This window comes from Macrotis lagotis, chromosome 1 (genome assembly GCF_037893015.1).
Source record: "Macrotis lagotis isolate mMagLag1 chromosome 1, bilby.v1.9.chrom.fasta, whole genome shotgun sequence".
Lineage (NCBI taxonomy): Eukaryota > Metazoa > Chordata > Mammalia > Peramelemorphia > Peramelidae > Macrotis > Macrotis lagotis.
Genome location: NC_133658.1, coordinates 377009240 through 377025839, shown reverse-complemented (window position 1 = coordinate 377025839; position 16600 = coordinate 377009240). Strand labels below are relative to the sequence as shown.

Here is a 16600-nt window from a genome sequence, read left to right as displayed (position 1 = left end):
GTCCTCTAGCACCAGAGTGTTATTTACTGGTTGATTGTAGAGTACCACAGGAGTGGGAGTGGACCAGGGACTAGAGAGGATATTTAATCACTTGTATTTGGTTTAATAAATGAAGATCTAGGAGAACTTGGAGAACTTGCCACCCTTGTCTCCTGGCCCTTCAATGTTTGCCTGGGGATAGGTTAGCCAGCAGGAGCCTAACTCTTCCTGAGAAGCTAGTCTAAAAGGAACTTAATGCCTTTCTTCCCTCCCTCCCTCCTCCCCATGACAGCTCATGTTATGATATAGGCTACACATCATATATGACTTTAAATCTTCTGTGTCTATGGTTTGGTATTGGCTATTTCCTGGGTATCTCTCCTTTTCTCCATCTCATCGGCTTCCTCTTTTCCTTTAGGCTCCTGTTCAAATACCATCTCTGCATGAAAGCTTTCCTGCTTCCCCCACAAGCACCCTCTCAAATTTGCTATATTCTAGTACTTGACATCATATTTATTTTGCATATACTTATATATGTATATCCTTGTTGTCTCTTCCTTTAGAACAAATGTTCTACCTGGCAAATATTAAAGTACTTAATAGAAGCTAAATGCTTAGTACTCTTAAATAGTTAGAATTTATAGAGTGCATTAAAGTTTGCAAAATGTTTTCCCTATGTAATTTCATTTGGTTCTTATAGAAATTCTGTACAGATGAAGAAACTTAGATTGAAAGAGGTGACTTGTTGAAGGTCATATGGCTAGGAAGTATCTGAGGAAGACCAGCAATTGACCCACATTTCTCAAAAAGTCTCAAAAAGGAATTGATATTGTTTGTTTTCTTCCAGTAGAATATAAGGTCTTTAGGGGCAGTCAGGTGGGGCAGTGGATAGAGCACTGGCTCTGGAGTCAGGAATACCTGAGTTCCAATCTGTTCTCAGACACTTAATAATTAACTAGCTGTGTGGCCTTGGGCAAGCCACTTAACCCTATTTGCCTTGCAAAAACCTAAAAATGAAAAAGAATATAAGATCTTTGATGGCAAGGATTGTTTTATTTTTGGCTTTGCGCCCCCATCACCTAGCACCATACCTTGTATGCAGGATGCATTTAATAGATATTTGTTGATTTTGTTAAGTTGAATTTGCCTGAGAGAACTGAAAATTGAGGGGATGCCCACCAACTAGGGAAGGGCTGAACAAATTATGGTATATTAATGTTATAGAATACTATTGTTCTATAGAAAACATGAAGGGTTGGACTCTAGGGAAGCATGAAACCAATTACAGGAACTGATGCTGAGTGAAAAAGGGAGTAGAATCAAAAGAACATTTTACACATTAACAACAACTTTGTGAGTTTATCAGCTTTGATGGATACAGCTCCTCTCAGCTGTTCAGAAAGCTAGGACAACCTTGGGAGACTTGTTATGGACAATGTTATCCACATCCAGAGGAAGAAAAATGAAATAAAACAAAACAAAAACAAAAACCTACAGAATCTTAATGAATTTCTCTTATATTTTTCCTTCCTATCTCATGGTTTTTGTTCCTTATCCTTAGTACTAGTTTCTCAAACAGAAAATGGTTAATCTGTAAACATGTTAAACACAAATATATATGTAAAATTTTATCAGACTGTTCAATATTGAGGGGAGAAGGGTGGGAAGGGTGGGGGTAAGGAAATTGTGTAACTTATAAATATGCATATGCATGTGGATAAATGTTGAAAAACTTTTATAGCATGTAATTGGAAAAATAAAATATCAATTGGAAAAAATAAAATAAAACAAGTTAAGCAAAAAAAAAAAAGGCAAATTTGTCTGTAGAAATACTACCAATCCCTAAATAATCAGTTGTATAACAATGTAGTGGAATATTACTGCAATGTAAGAATGTGAGGAATTCAGAGAAGCTTGTAAGACTTGTGTGAATTAAAAGTCAAGTAATCAGAATCAAGAAATAAAAAAATGAACATAACATTATAAACAGAAAGAACAAATCTCTCAAACTGAATGGTTTTGACATGATGACTTAAGTTGGTCCCAGTTGAGAAAATGCGTGAGACAATGAGTATGGGGTATTACAGATATATATATATATATATATATATATATATATATATATATATATATATATATATATATATGTACATATATATGTATATATATATATATGTCATAGTCAATGTGTTGGGTTTGCTGATCTATTTAATTTCCTCCTTTTTCCTGTTAAATTATAAGTTCTTTGAAGGCAGAGAATGTCTTTTACCTTCTTTTATATCTCCAGCAATTAGTGCAGTATCTAATACAAAGAGGATGCTTAATAAATATTAATTTATTGATTGTTTTTTAAATTTTTGTTACAACAACAACAGCAACAAAATAAACTACCAAATGAATATATATTTTCAAGGTTTGCAAAGTGTTTTACAAAGAGGCAGGGGGAAGGATAGCTTTAGAAATGAATGTGATATAACACAAAATATATCAACCAAAATAAAATGAAATAAAAGAAAATCTTTTCAACCTCCAGGATTCAGCTCAAATTCTAGACCTTTCCTGAAGTTCTATTTAATTCTCTCAACCTAAAAATTATCTTTCCTTTCATTGACCTTCATGGTATTCTAAGTCTCTATTCTGCTACTCTCACATCCCATTCTATTCATTTATTTGCATGTCTCTGCTCACCCCCCCCTTATTATAAACTCAACAAGGGTTTATTAAATCTTTGTATTTCCCCTGAGTACCAGGACAAACAATTTTCACAAAGTTAAACTTAATAAAGATTTACTGAATCCTATCAAATTTCTGAAAGCTACAAATTCTACTAGTCCCACCCAAACTGAGCAGAAAGCTACTATGGAGTGAAAGCAGGGTATATATATATATATATATATATATATATATATATATATATATATTTCCTTCCTATTATATTTTCATATATATATATGGCTCAACTTCATCTTGCCACCTCTATATGAAACCCTGATGTTTATCCTAGCAGCTGACACCTTCCATGGCTCAGGAAACTCTCCAAGCCAAAAATCTTATTAAATTTGTAGGAGACACAAAGCTAGGAGGGATGGTTAACACATTGGTTTCTAAACTCAGGATCCAAAATGATTTTGAAAGGTTATAACATCATAAACATTCAAAAAGATAAAACTTAGTAGGGATAAATATAACTTGGATTCCTACACATGAATTATAAAAAATGAAATTCACTAATTATAAGAAGAGGGAAGCATAGCCAGGAACAATTTTTTTTTTGCCTGTTAAAAAAATCTGGAGATTTTAGTGAACTTGAAGCTAATGTGAGTTCACATTTGCAACTAAAAAGGAGTACTGACTGCAGTCTTAGGATACATTAAGAGAGACAGAGGTGGTAATGGAGATTGCAGGACCTACTACCTAGAGATCCTCATAAATTGAATGACAATTTATATGGAGCTTTGGAGCTGTCCAAACTGGAGAGAAGATAATATTCAAATTAAGGCTCTGAGATACTAAAAAAAAAAACCCTAATTATTGACAATATGCAGTGACTTATTTGTTTTGCAGATTATCCATAATAATATAAGAAGACTTCTACTCTTCATCCTGTAGCTGGTTCCTTGGGCCTGATAATGGATTTAGCCAGGTGAGTGTTGTCTGTCAAAACCATAAAATGTCAGAATTGGCAAGGACCTAAGAGGACATCTATTTTAATCTGTACCTGAGCCCATATTTCCTTTTCATTGATTCCATCAAATGTTCATCCAGTCTATCTAAATTCTTACAGTGATGAGGGAACTCATTACCTTCCAAATGAGCCCGTGTTACTTTTTTCATAGCTCTCATTTTTAGATTTGTCTTTACATTGAGCAAAAGTCTATTATCCCTCTATAATTCTCAACCAGTGCTGCTTTTTCTGCTCTTTGAAACCCACCAGCACAAATTTAATCCTTTTTCTATGTGATAGTCCTTCAAATACCTGAAGATAGCTATCTTGAGGCTCATAAAAAAAAGCCTTCTCTTCCTCAGGCTAGAAATCTCTAGGTCCTTCAACTGATCCTTGTAGAGTGTGTTCTCTAGTCCTGTCAGAGACCTGGCTGTTGCCCTCTTCTCCTATGGGTTTCAACTTATCAAAGGAGTTCATAGGATATAATATTCTGAATACAAAGCACCAGATATCATATTTGTGTCATATTGCATCTAAGTCTCAGATCCATGTCAATGTCCCTGACTGTATTACAAAAGGAAATAGAAAGTATTTTTGGATAATACAATTACTTGCTTTCCCCCTTACTTCTTTTACCCTTTATCAGTATAGACATCTGAGGGTTGATTATACATACATACTTGTATGTGATGTAGCTACCTTATAGCCAGAGGCTAAAGTCTTAGCAGGGAAGAATAATTAGCAAATTCTCAAATCAACTTAAATCAATTTAAAGCAAATTCTCTTTTAGTCAATCCTGTTGCAAAGGATGAATAATTTGTGGCTTAAGTAAGAATGCATGTTTCTTGATTATGCAAGTGATGGGTGAACATAGGTCATATTCATGAAAAGTGAAATTCACTTATGGCATTTCAAACACATTTTCATTTATTGATGCATACTACCTACCACTTATAATAATGATTAAAGTTCTTAATAGTGGGCATTAATGATTTTTTCCTCTTTAACTTAATTCAAACTTAGTAACCATCAATAAGAATATTCAATTATAGAAATGAATTTTAAAAAAAGCAACCATCCATGAACTAATCACTTTGATAAAACATGGATGTTTTTAGTTAAAACAAACCATTAGCCTTGACAGTAGAACTATAAACATGACAATATCCAATGAACTTATCATCTATTTTTCTTTAGGACAGATATGAAATTGCATTTGGTCCTTATCATTGACATATTAATGCAAATAAAAATAGATGGATTTGGAAAGGATTCTTAAATCATATCAAGACAAATGTCTTTGCTGCACTCCTCATCAATAATGCTGATTCCAAGGGACCTCTTAAGTAGTAGAGTCAATAACTTTTCACCACACTTTGTTCTATCTCAGACAACAGTCTTTGAGTAAAGTTAAAGAAGGTGGCAGGATCTACTTATCCACTCATTATCCAGGAGGTACTAGCTACTTCTTACAAGGAAGGAGAAGGCCAGGATAGGGACACTTCCAAATGCTTTTATAGGAGCCATTTATTCCCCAATTCATCTGATTATTTATGGATCATACAGGCCCTTCCATGCCATTTACCCAGACGGCTTAAAGGCTCCTCACTGTTTTGCAAATGAACTTCAGCCACACCGTTAATCATTTCCGAATGAGACTTGGGCCCCTGGAGGGGAACAGGCAGTATTAATTTAAAAACACCGAATGACCCGAAGGCAGCTTTGGTGCTGTGACTTCTCTTGGTTACACACCCATATATTAGCTCTGCTGCTGAGAACTCTATAAACTTTCTACAGAGTAACAGACCGTAATTCATGGGCACAAAGCTGCCCAGAAATGCTGGGTCAGCAGATTCTCTCCTCTCCTTGCCACCTCCCTCTCTTCTTGGTTCCCCACCTCCCCAAGAAGAGATCCTGCATTTCAAAACCCAATACTAAGCAAAAGCTAACTAGCAGAAAAAAAGAACAAGGACCCACTCAAGAAACACTTGGCATCCATCCATTCTCTTCATTGACATCCTCCTTCACCCTCAAAAGTGAATGGCTCTGAGCAAAGGAGGGCTCCTTCTTGGTCCTTAGAATTTTCTCTCCCTTTTCTCTGCTTCTGAATGATACTGCATTGATGAGGGCAAGTTAGGGAAGTTCAGGATTCAGTTAGGGCTCATCTTAGAGAATCTGGTAGAAGGGAACCTTAACCCTGTTCCAGGCAATCAGACGCCTGAGGTGGGTGAACTACGATGGTCATGGTATCATTGCTTCAGAGTTAAAAGGGATCTTAGAGGCCATGGAGTCTGATACCTTCCTTTTAAAGATAAAGGAACAGAAAAGTGAATTGAATTACCCAGGGCCACCTAGCTTTATCCATTGCATCATCCAGCTGCCTAAGATGATCCAGGAGGACATTTCTCATTCTTATGAGATCAACTGTCTGTATGATGGACCAGAAACCCAGGGAAGCACTGCAAGGTCGAAAGAGGTATGAGGAATGGGATACCATCTTAGCCCTGGGAGGGCGGGGGTTTGCAGGCCAGAAGCTGGGAGGGGCAGATACTCTCAGGTCATCATGTAGTAAAACTTCTGGGTGTACTTTCTTATCCCCCAACATAACAATCCCATGTAACAAAAAAACTGAAATAACAGTTACTGAGGCAGTGTTTAGCCCTGTCCCTTGCCTAGATTATAAAGGGATTCCAATATTCAAAAGAATAGAATACACTTTTGCAGGTGGATTTGGACAATCAGCATTCATTTCCCCCCCTTCACCTTTTACCCTATATCTCTCTCTGGCCAAAATTAAGGTATCCACTTCCTGAATTTTATTTCCAACAAGGCTGTTTCCTGGGTATTTACTTCATCTCAAGGATGGTATGACATAGTGAAAAAAAGAGCCAATTTCAGGGCTAGGAAATACCTGGGTTTAAATCCCTCTGATACATACTGGCTGAGTGACCCCAGGCTAGTCACTTTACCTCTTACTGTTCTAGGTAACTCTCTTAGAATACAAGTTGCAGGAAAAGTATTTACCTGTATGGTAAAGGACATTTCCCCTTTTGAGAGTTTTCTATACCAATGGAATCACAGATTCAGTCCTCTCTATACTGTAAGAATAAGATAATTAATTTTAAAGTGTACCAGTCTCCTAAGAGCCTCACAACACTGAGAATAAATTGACTAAAATACTGACCATGACGCAGAAGGCAATGTGTTGAAGAGAGAACAGTGGAGGGTCTGGGAATTCCAGGTGGGTGCCTATGGATCCAAAACCCGATATTTCCTAGCTGGGTGCCTGTGGAACAGTCACTTCACCTAAACCTCAGTTTTCCCATCTACAAAGTGGGGATAATTATGCCCATAGAGACTGCCTCACTATTTTTTGGGCTTTTTTTTTTTTGCAAGGCACTGGTGTTTAGTGATTTGCCCATTAGGGTCTGAGACTGGATCTTAACTCAGGTCCTCTTGACTCCAGGGCTGGTGTTCTATCCCCTGTGCCACCCAGCTACCCCAAACCTCACTATTTTTTTTTAAGGATCAAATGAAAGAATATATGTAAAGTTGTTTGCAAACTTTAAGGTGCTTTAATAATATCCTTCATTGTAAGTATAATATGTGATGTAACCTTCAGCAAATCACTTCCTTTCTTTGAACTTCACTTTCTTCAACTATAATAGCAGGGAATTGCACCAGATGATCTCTAAGATCCCAGGTCTAAGATTTTTCAGTTGCAAGAAAGTCTTGGAGTGGGGTGGGGGACAGATGAATATATAGATGAATGCTTATTGAATACAAGACAGCCAAAGCTTGAGAATCAAATTACATAGGCAGGAGAGTACCCTGGATGAGATAGCACACTGAGATGCCCCAATTAATGCTATTCTGACTGTATACACACACACACACACACAAAAAAAAAAACCCACACACATACATATATATAACATCCAAATCTGGTGGGGCTCAGCTGACAGCATTGAGGCTACTTGAAGAACTGCTCAGAAAGAAAGGGAGTAAGGGGAGAGGACTCTGGCTCAGCTCTGGCCAATGAGATGTACTTTTCTCCCTTTGTGTTAAACTGGAAATGGGAAATTGTTTTGCTGATGTTTTCTTTTCTGAAACTCTCCTGAGAACATGGATAATAAATAAGTGACAATAACAGATTGCACACTGTCAGTCCTGGGCACTTCTTTCCCTCTGGAGAATTGATTTTTAATAACAACGCAGATGACATGTGGCGGGAGTAGTAGCTGACACCAGAGTTTTGTGGGCTGCAATAAATCATATCAATCTGGAGGCCCCTGAATGGGCACAGCTACTGGGGATCCATTTCACTAATGTCATCGTGCATGGGCTCAAGTGGGCAGCCAGTTAACAGGAATGGAAGTGCCAGGAAGTTGTTCCCAACAATATGAGCATAACATAAGGAGATATAGAAATGGTAATAGGTTTAACAAATAATATTCACAATAACAGGAATTTAGGGTGGCACAGTAAAGAGAACACTTGACTTGGAGTCAAGAATATCTGAGTTCAAATTTTGCCTCAGATACTTTCTAGTTAGGTGACTCTGGGTTAGTCACTTATCTTTCTTCTATCATCTACAAAATGGGGATAATAATGGTACTTACTTCTCCCAGGGTTCTTCTGAAGATCAATTGAGATAAAACTTGTAAAGTGCTTTGCAAACTTTAAAGTGCTATGTAAATGCTAGCTATTATTGTTGTGGGTTTTTGTTGTAATAATAATTATTACTAATATGGTAATAATTGATATTAAGAATTTGAATGGTAATTGGGGAACCCCTTAACATTTTCCTACTCCTAAACTGCGTGTGTGGTTTTTTTTTAGGTTTTTGCAAGGCAAATGGGGTTAAGTGGCTTACCCAAGGCCACACAGCTAGGTAATTATTAAGTGTCTGAGACCGAATTTGAACCCAGGTACTCCTGACTCCAAGGCCGGTGCTTTATCCACTATGCCACCTAGCCGCCCCCTAGCTACCCCCTAAACTGTGTTTTGAAAAAATTTCTTTAGCCTCCCCTAGACTAGCTGAGATGCACCTCTTTCTGAAAATGTTAATTTATATAGGGAAGATACTGAGCTACCAAGGTAAGGAATGAAAAAGGGCTAGTAAGTTGTACAGTCATATGGAAACAAATATCAACCCTCCCCTTAGCCTGCTAGGGTGTACTCACAATACCCGAAGAGACCGAAGGCCATTGAAAGCATGGATTGGAATACATCGCAGTTGGTTGTAGCTCAAGATGCTAAGGAAGAAAAAGACATGATAACAGTCTGATGGTTCATTTGTCATGGACTATCCATAGGCAAGTCATCACCAAGGTTGCAAACCAGGTCAGTTCCATTCTGAATAAGCCTCTTGGACCACTTGTCTCTGCCTTCAACTAGTGTGTACTCAAAGCATGCAAAGCTAACTCAAATAAAAGTGGTTTGAACAAAGTGTAATCAGGCAGAAAAATTCATCGCAAGTGGGAAAAAAAAACCCTGAATTAAATAGGAGGACTTACAAAACTGAATACAAATATTGACTTATTTTCTCTGATGCTGTATGGACATGTATATCCAGGCTCACTTCCATTGAAATGTTAGTCCACTAATATTCTTGAGATACCAGGAGAAAAGAGAGGAAGGGTCGCAGATGATGGATGGCTCCCCAAGGACACAGACATACCCATAGCTGGGTAGCCACATAGCTGTTTTTGTCCTAAATTACTGGAGGCAATATCAACGGAGATCACTTATCTATCCAAGCATCTGAGCATTATTAGTTTTCCTGGATAGAATGTAAGCTCCCTGAGGGCAGGGACTAAATTTTTTTTAATGTTTGTATCCCTATCACCTAGGGCTCAGCCTGACACACAAAAAAGTACTTAATAAATCTTTATTGAGTTGAACTATTTTGAATAAATGCCTGAGCTCTATTTTCATTACCCTATTATACATTCTGTGTGGGTATTGGTGGGGAGAGGGGAGAAAAGAGACTAAGAGGAAAATAAAGGAAAAAAGGGGTCACAAGCTCAGTGACACATGTTCTGTTGTTGTGCTACTTACAGTGTGGAGAGCTGCGTCATGTTGCTGAAGGTATAATTGGCCAGGACGCTGATGCTGTTATTGCTCAAGTCACTAGAGGAGAAATACATAATGCAATAGTCACAGCTACCCTTGGTTCTCTGAACCAGTCATTTCTGATGGCAGCATCTCCCTGCAGCCAAAGGCCACTTCCATGTGTTCTCTTTGGAGGTTCTTTTCAAATATCATTCATACATGTTACTTGAGGACCTTACAATTGCTCCCATATCACAGTTCACCAGATTTCCTTTAAAAGGGAGGGAAGTTGTCGGTTTGGGAGGGAGTTCCAGGTCCTTTGTAGGGGATATTCAGAAACAAGATGCAAGTCTTAGCTAGGAGCCAGGTCTCCCTTAAGGAATAGGTTGGCCAATGCTTCATCTTGAGCCTGAAATCTTTCCTGCTCTCCTCAGTGGTCTTGGCCTATCCTCCCAAACAGCTTTGTTTTCAACTACTTTGTTTGCATTTGCATTTTTGCTCATTATAATTATATTATATATATGTAAGCACATACAAATATACATATATATGTATATACATATATATGTATATATATATATATATATCCTCAAGAAGCATACATCCTAATAGGGGAGACAAGAAATATATCTATATGTGTGTGTGTGTGTGTGTGTGTGTGTGTGTGTAAAATGTATGTATATATATATATGTTTATATTATACATAAATGTGTATATTTATATATAAATGTGTTATATGTAAAAAAATATATATATATATACACATATATATGCTTATATTTTATTGTTTGGGGGTTTTAGTTGTGTCTAAGTCTTTGTGACCCCAATTGGAATTTTCTTGGCAAAATTCCTAGAATGGTTTGCCATTTCCTTCTCCAGCTTATTTTACAGATGAAAAAATGGAGGCAAACAGGGTGAAATGACTTGCCCAGGGTCACATAGCAAGTAATTGTCCAAAGCTAGATTTAAATTTAGGAAGATGAGTCTTCCTGACTCTAGGTCTGGTGTTCTATCTACTGTGCCATATAGCTGCTATCTATCTCCTATCTATCCATCCATCCATTCATCTGTGCATATATATATATGATTTACATATATAATTACATCTATGCTCATGTAGATACATATATACACACACACACACACACAATATACATGTGCATGAGTATGCCTGTGTGTATGTGTGGGTGTGGGTGTGAACACTCACATAAACTTGATGTCTCCTGCATTAGAATGTAAGTCCCTTGAAGGTAGGGATCATTTAATTCTTCATATTTATGTCCTCAGTGCCTAGTAGTTCCTGGCACATTGTAGGGGTTCATAAATGATTGATTCTTGTAGAATGATTGAATTTTTTCCTGATCTCACTTGCCCTGCCACCCACTTCTCCACAGGGCATTTCATGGGCATGGGGGTGAGGATGGGGGTTGGGTTCTCATTTGCCAAGGAGAATCTCTGATCCACCTCAAGTTGCTGGGCCTATTTTTGCTGGAACCTTTGAAGGTTGAAGAGTTCCCAAGAATATTTACTACTAGAACTAGTTGACGGGCTTTACCTCTTCCCGCTCCCCCACAACAGACCAACCCAGTTCTGTCTGGCTCAGTCCAGGGCATCCTACATCTTCACTCAAGGAGTTCTGCATGTGGACAGAGAAGCATTCCAGGACCAGTTACTTATGAGGAAGGAAACAAAGCAGAAGGCAGACTCTCCTGTATCTCTTCCAGCTAATTTTGAATTAGGGAAGGGGAAGAGGAGCAGGAATACACCCACAACCAAGTGTTAAGGTATTTGAAACCTGCCGAGTCCTGCTGTTATGTAAGTACCCCCTAGTCCCATTTAGTGAGGCAGAGGCTAGGCTCTATTGTTGTCTCCATCATTGTAAGCACAAGGTTCACTGAGCTAACCTTCCAGAACCAAAGGGAAAAATAAGCATCTTATGGAGCTCCCACTCAGCCCCAGGTTTCTTACATCAATGTCAGGTGTCTGAGGGCAGATAGTTCTTTGGGCACAGTTGTTAAGTGGTTTCCTTCCAGGTATCTGAAAAAAAAAAGACAAAGTGAAGGAAAACAAATTACATGCTTATGCATGCATGCGTGCGTGTGCACGTGCATGCACACACACACACTCTCACACTCACAAATACGCATGCTTTTCAGGTAAGGACTCCTGAGAGATGAAGCTCTGTTCCCCATGCATTATAAATGGAAATAAGGAGGTAGGATTTATGGGAAGAAGTAGGGGAAAAGACTTCTACTTTTTGAGCCCAAGGTTGTTTCTTTTCACAGGGGAATATACCAGTTCCATTATTTTAGGGCCCTGACTCTGAGCAGTGCTAACCCTGGGCCAGCCAGGATTAGCTTGCAAAGCTCAGCTGTGAAAGTTGGAAAGAATGGCTCTCCTTCCTCCCAGGGACAACCATTAATATTCAAGGACATACAGTATACATTTGGAAAGAAAAAGAGATTTTTAAAATGTCGCTCTTACAACAGTAAGGAATTACTTACTGTACATCCCAAATCTGTAACATTATGTGCAGTTGTAGCAGCTGTGGAAAGTCTGTGTGAAAGTCAGGAAGATCCGGGTTCAACTCTTGTCTTTGACACATACTATGTGACTACAAGTCACAATCTCTCTGTGCTCAAGTTATTGAGTGACAGAATAACATCTGTGCTAATGGAGAGAGTGCACATGGGCAGCTCCCCACAACAAGGGCATCACAAATCTATCCCTGCTTTGCAGGATGTCCCCTACTTTCCTAAATAGACTGCAAAGAGGCAGACATAAACAGTTAGGGGTATAAACTTCCATCTCTCCAGGGAAAGAATAGGATAACCTTTGAGGTAATCTATTTCAATACCTTGAGCAAAACCCTGGTTTTACAGGGTCTAAGATGACATATGTCAAATTCCTGGCAGAACCAAGATTTGAACCTGGGTTCTTCACCTCCAAAGCCAATATTCTTGTTACTATACTATGCTAGTAACCAAAATGAGTAGCCATCTTAGAGGGAAGAAAGACCAGGTATGAAAACAGGCAAAAAAGACTAGGCTTCTTCAGCCTGGGAAGGCAAAGACCAAGGAAGGAAGGAAGGCATAAATGGAATCTACAAAGTCATAAATGATATAATAATAATAATAACGATGATGATAATGATAATCTCATTTTGAGATTGTAAAGCTTTTATGTATATCATTACATATATCATCTTATTTGATCTTCATAACAATCCCATGAAAGAGGTGTTATTATATCCCTATTTTACAGAGGCAATACTGATGTAGACAGAACTTGAGTATTTGTCAGTGTCACACAGCAAACAACTAAGGTAAGATCTGAACTAGGGTTTTCCTGCCTCTAGACCAAGAGCTTTACCCACTGCCCCACCTAATTGTTTAGAAGGTAACACCTGAGCTGAGCCTTTTACTTTTCTGTTGCTGAATTATGCCTTTATCATGTACTTTGGGGGGTCTTGCTGCCAACAGGATATTGACATCTCTTATTTTTCTTTATGCTTCTTCCCTATCTCTATTCTAATAGGTAGAAGGTACTCAAGGAGTGTTTGATGAAGTAATTGTTGAATGTTGCAACAACATTGTTTTCTACCCTTTTCTTAGTTAATATACATATATATATATATATATATGTATATATATATATAGTACATAGGACAGCTAGGTGATACAGTGGATAGAGTGCTAGACCTCAAATCTGACCTCAGACTAGCTGTGTGATCCTGAGTAAGTCACTTTAACCCTATTTGTCTCAGTTTTTTCATCTGTTAAATGACTACAGAAAGAAATAGCAAACCATACTAGTCTTTGCCAAGAAAACCTCAAAACTACAAAAGAGTTGGGTACAACTGAAAACGACTCAACAGAAACAATATCTAATTCCTTTCCAGGCTGAACTCTGGACTTTCTCTACCATACCGAAGCCTCACTGTGCCCTGCCTGTTTATCCTGTGATCACTCTAGAACTGGAATTCCTATCTTAGAAATAGCCTATATCCCTATTGCCTCTCCCTCCTCCCAGAACCTTCATTTAAGGAGGGCTCCCAGACCAACCAAGTTTCATTTTTTTCCAGGCAGAACACTAGACTTTTTCTACTATCTCCATATGTGGTACATTGTCTCTCCCCTCAACCAGACCCCATCCTTTTAGTTTCCTTTTTTATAATATATTGCCCTCCTCCATTAGAACTATTGGAAAATGAGGGGATACCTATCAACTGGGCATAATTATGGTATATAAATATGTTGGAGCACTATTGTTCTGTAAGCAATCATGAGTGGATGGATTCCAGAATAGCCTGGAAAGACTTACCTGAACTGATGCTGAGTGAAGTAAGCGGAACCAAGAGAACATTGTACAAATTAACAGCAACATTGTGTGATGATCAACTATGATGGACTTAGCTCCTCTCAGCAGTTCAGTGATCAAGGGCAAATTCTAAGAGACTTGCAATAGAAAATGCCATCCACATACAGAGAGAAAACTATAGAGTCTGAATATAGACCAATGCATACGATTTTCACTTTTTAAAACTTGTTTTATATTTTTTTCTCATGGTTTTTTCCCCTTTAGTTAGTATTATTCTTTTTGCAACATTACTAATATGAAAATATGCTAAGCACGATTGTACATAAACAATCTGTATCAGATTACTCACTGATATGGGAAGGGAGACAGGTAGAAAAAAATGTGGAACTCAAAAGCTTACATAAATAAATTTATTTTTGAATGTAATTGAAAAAATAATATTAAAAAAAGAACTTCATTTATTTGAGGGAAGAAACTTTCTTTCTACCTGTATTAGTATTGCTAGTGCTTAGCATAGTGTTTTACAAATAACAAGAGCTTAAAAAACCAAACTTTTCTCTGTATATAAAAAAGAAAAATGATTCGTGGTCAGTGGTACAGATACTGCTTGTTACTTGGATTATAGATTACTGAAATGTCTGCATACTCTGTGTAGTTTTGGGTGCCTGGATTCTTGGCAGTTTGGAGAGTATAAGCTGAAAACTATGAGAGTAGAGCTGGTCTGGGAACTATATCTGGGGCCTTTACTACTGAATTCTTCCAGTTAGGTAGATAAAACTTTAGGTGGAAAGTGGGATTTTAGGAGTTCTGCCCATAGTTATAAGGTATCATGTGAAGGCATCAATGGAATAAATGAGCCAGGTGGGTAGCAAGGAGCAAGTTTTACCTAGGCTGACCAATCAGCCCCAAGAGAAATTCTACTAAGAAGTCTAGATTCAGATAGAAAGTGACTGAACACACCCTAAGATTCAATCACAAACACATATTTTTTTTTTATTTCCTTCCATTTTTTTCTCCTCAACTTCTCATTTACTAAATTCAGGGAAGAAAGCATTTATTAAACATCTAATATTTGTAAGGAATCACATTGAGAATTATATTAAAATAAAAATGAACCCCCCCCCAGTTTCAAGAAGATTACATTCTACTAGAGGATACAGCAAGTAAACAGATGCAAGATAATTCAAAGAAGGAGAGAGAGCACTAATTCCAGGGGATCAGCAACACCTTTATATAGGAAGAAGTGACCTGTGAGCTGAGTGTTGAAAGAATCTAGTGATTCTAAGAAACAGAGGTGAGAACAGATTTTTTTTTTATATGCCATAAAGGAATGGAGGCAAAAGACTGGATATCCAGTTCAGATAAAACCTGAAGGGTCAGAGAGATTGGACAATACCAAGGGGAATATTAGTAATACAAAATAAATTTGGAAAAGTAGGTTGTAATCAGATGGGGGAGTTCTAGATGCAAGACTGAGGAATTTATCTTGGATGCAATGGTTAGCCACCCTTTGGTGGCTGAGCAGGAGAGTGACATGTTTAAACTTGCAGTTTAGTAATATTAACTTGGAAGATAAAAGGGAAAGACTAGAAACAGGGAGAACAATTATGAGATATGTAGTATAGTTAGTGAAAAAAGATAGATGGGGTGAGAGAGAAAGAAGAATCAAATATGACTACATTTTTCTTTCTCTTTTCATCTTTTAAAAACCATTACTGCTTGGAGGATGCTCTTGAGATGCTCAAAATAGATTTACATGTAATTTAAATGATTATAGATAGGATTATAGAATGTGATGAAATTCATATACACAATCTGGTCAACTGGACTTTTAAATCTAAGTGTTAGTCTGAACAACTATGTAGTTGTGGTCTCCTCTAGACATGGAATGAGGAATATATTCTCAAACAAAGACAGAAGGTTGATTAATTTTATTTAGTTATACTTTATTGCAAGGGACAGTTCTACTCTAGATAGTGCTATCAATAAAGTGAGTCTAAAGCCAGAAAGACACAAATTCAAATTTGACCTCAGAGACTTACTAGTTGTGTGCCCCTGGGCAAGTCATTTAACATTTGTCTGTCTGAGTTTCCTCACTTGTAAAATGAGGATAATAATATCTCCTATATCCAGGGTTGTTGTGAGGATCAAAACCTAATATTTATAAAGTGCTTAGCATATACTTAATAAATACTTATTTCCTTTTTTCTGGGGATAGGAACAGGTCATGGGGAAATGATAGCAATGTTGAAAAATAGGAGCAACAATAAACTACTTAAGAAAAATAATGGATTATAGGCATGTCAAAAAGAGATATGACATATTCCTTTTTATCTTAGAAGTATCCAATCAGGGCAGGATTCTAGAATCAGGGAAGCCTAGACCTCTGATTGTGCTTAATTGTAGCAGCCATCATGATTATTAATGGAAATCCCTTTGATGAATTTGTTGTTAGATGATGATAACATCTGACATTTGTGTAGCAAAGCACTTTACATTTAGTATCTCATTTGATAATTACAACAATCCTGAGAGGCAGATATTAAAGATACTATTATTATTATTATTATTAATTATTG

General features: G+C 37.4%; 1 protein-coding gene across 1 annotated transcript in view; it reads right to left on the bottom strand.

Moving 5' to 3' along the window:
• Nucleotides 1-16600, bottom strand: part of SLIT3 (slit guidance ligand 3) — an 805773-nt gene that overhangs the window by 62432 nt on the left and 726741 nt on the right. The window contains exons 21-23 of the mRNA XM_074204955.1: nucleotides 11670-11738; nucleotides 9707-9778; nucleotides 8830-8901 (exon numbers count right to left, since the gene is read on the bottom strand). Of these exons, the coding sequence (XP_074061056.1) occupies nucleotides 8830-8901; nucleotides 9707-9778; nucleotides 11670-11738 (213 nt within the window). The remainder of the gene's footprint in view (nucleotides 1-8829; nucleotides 8902-9706; nucleotides 9779-11669; nucleotides 11739-16600) is intronic.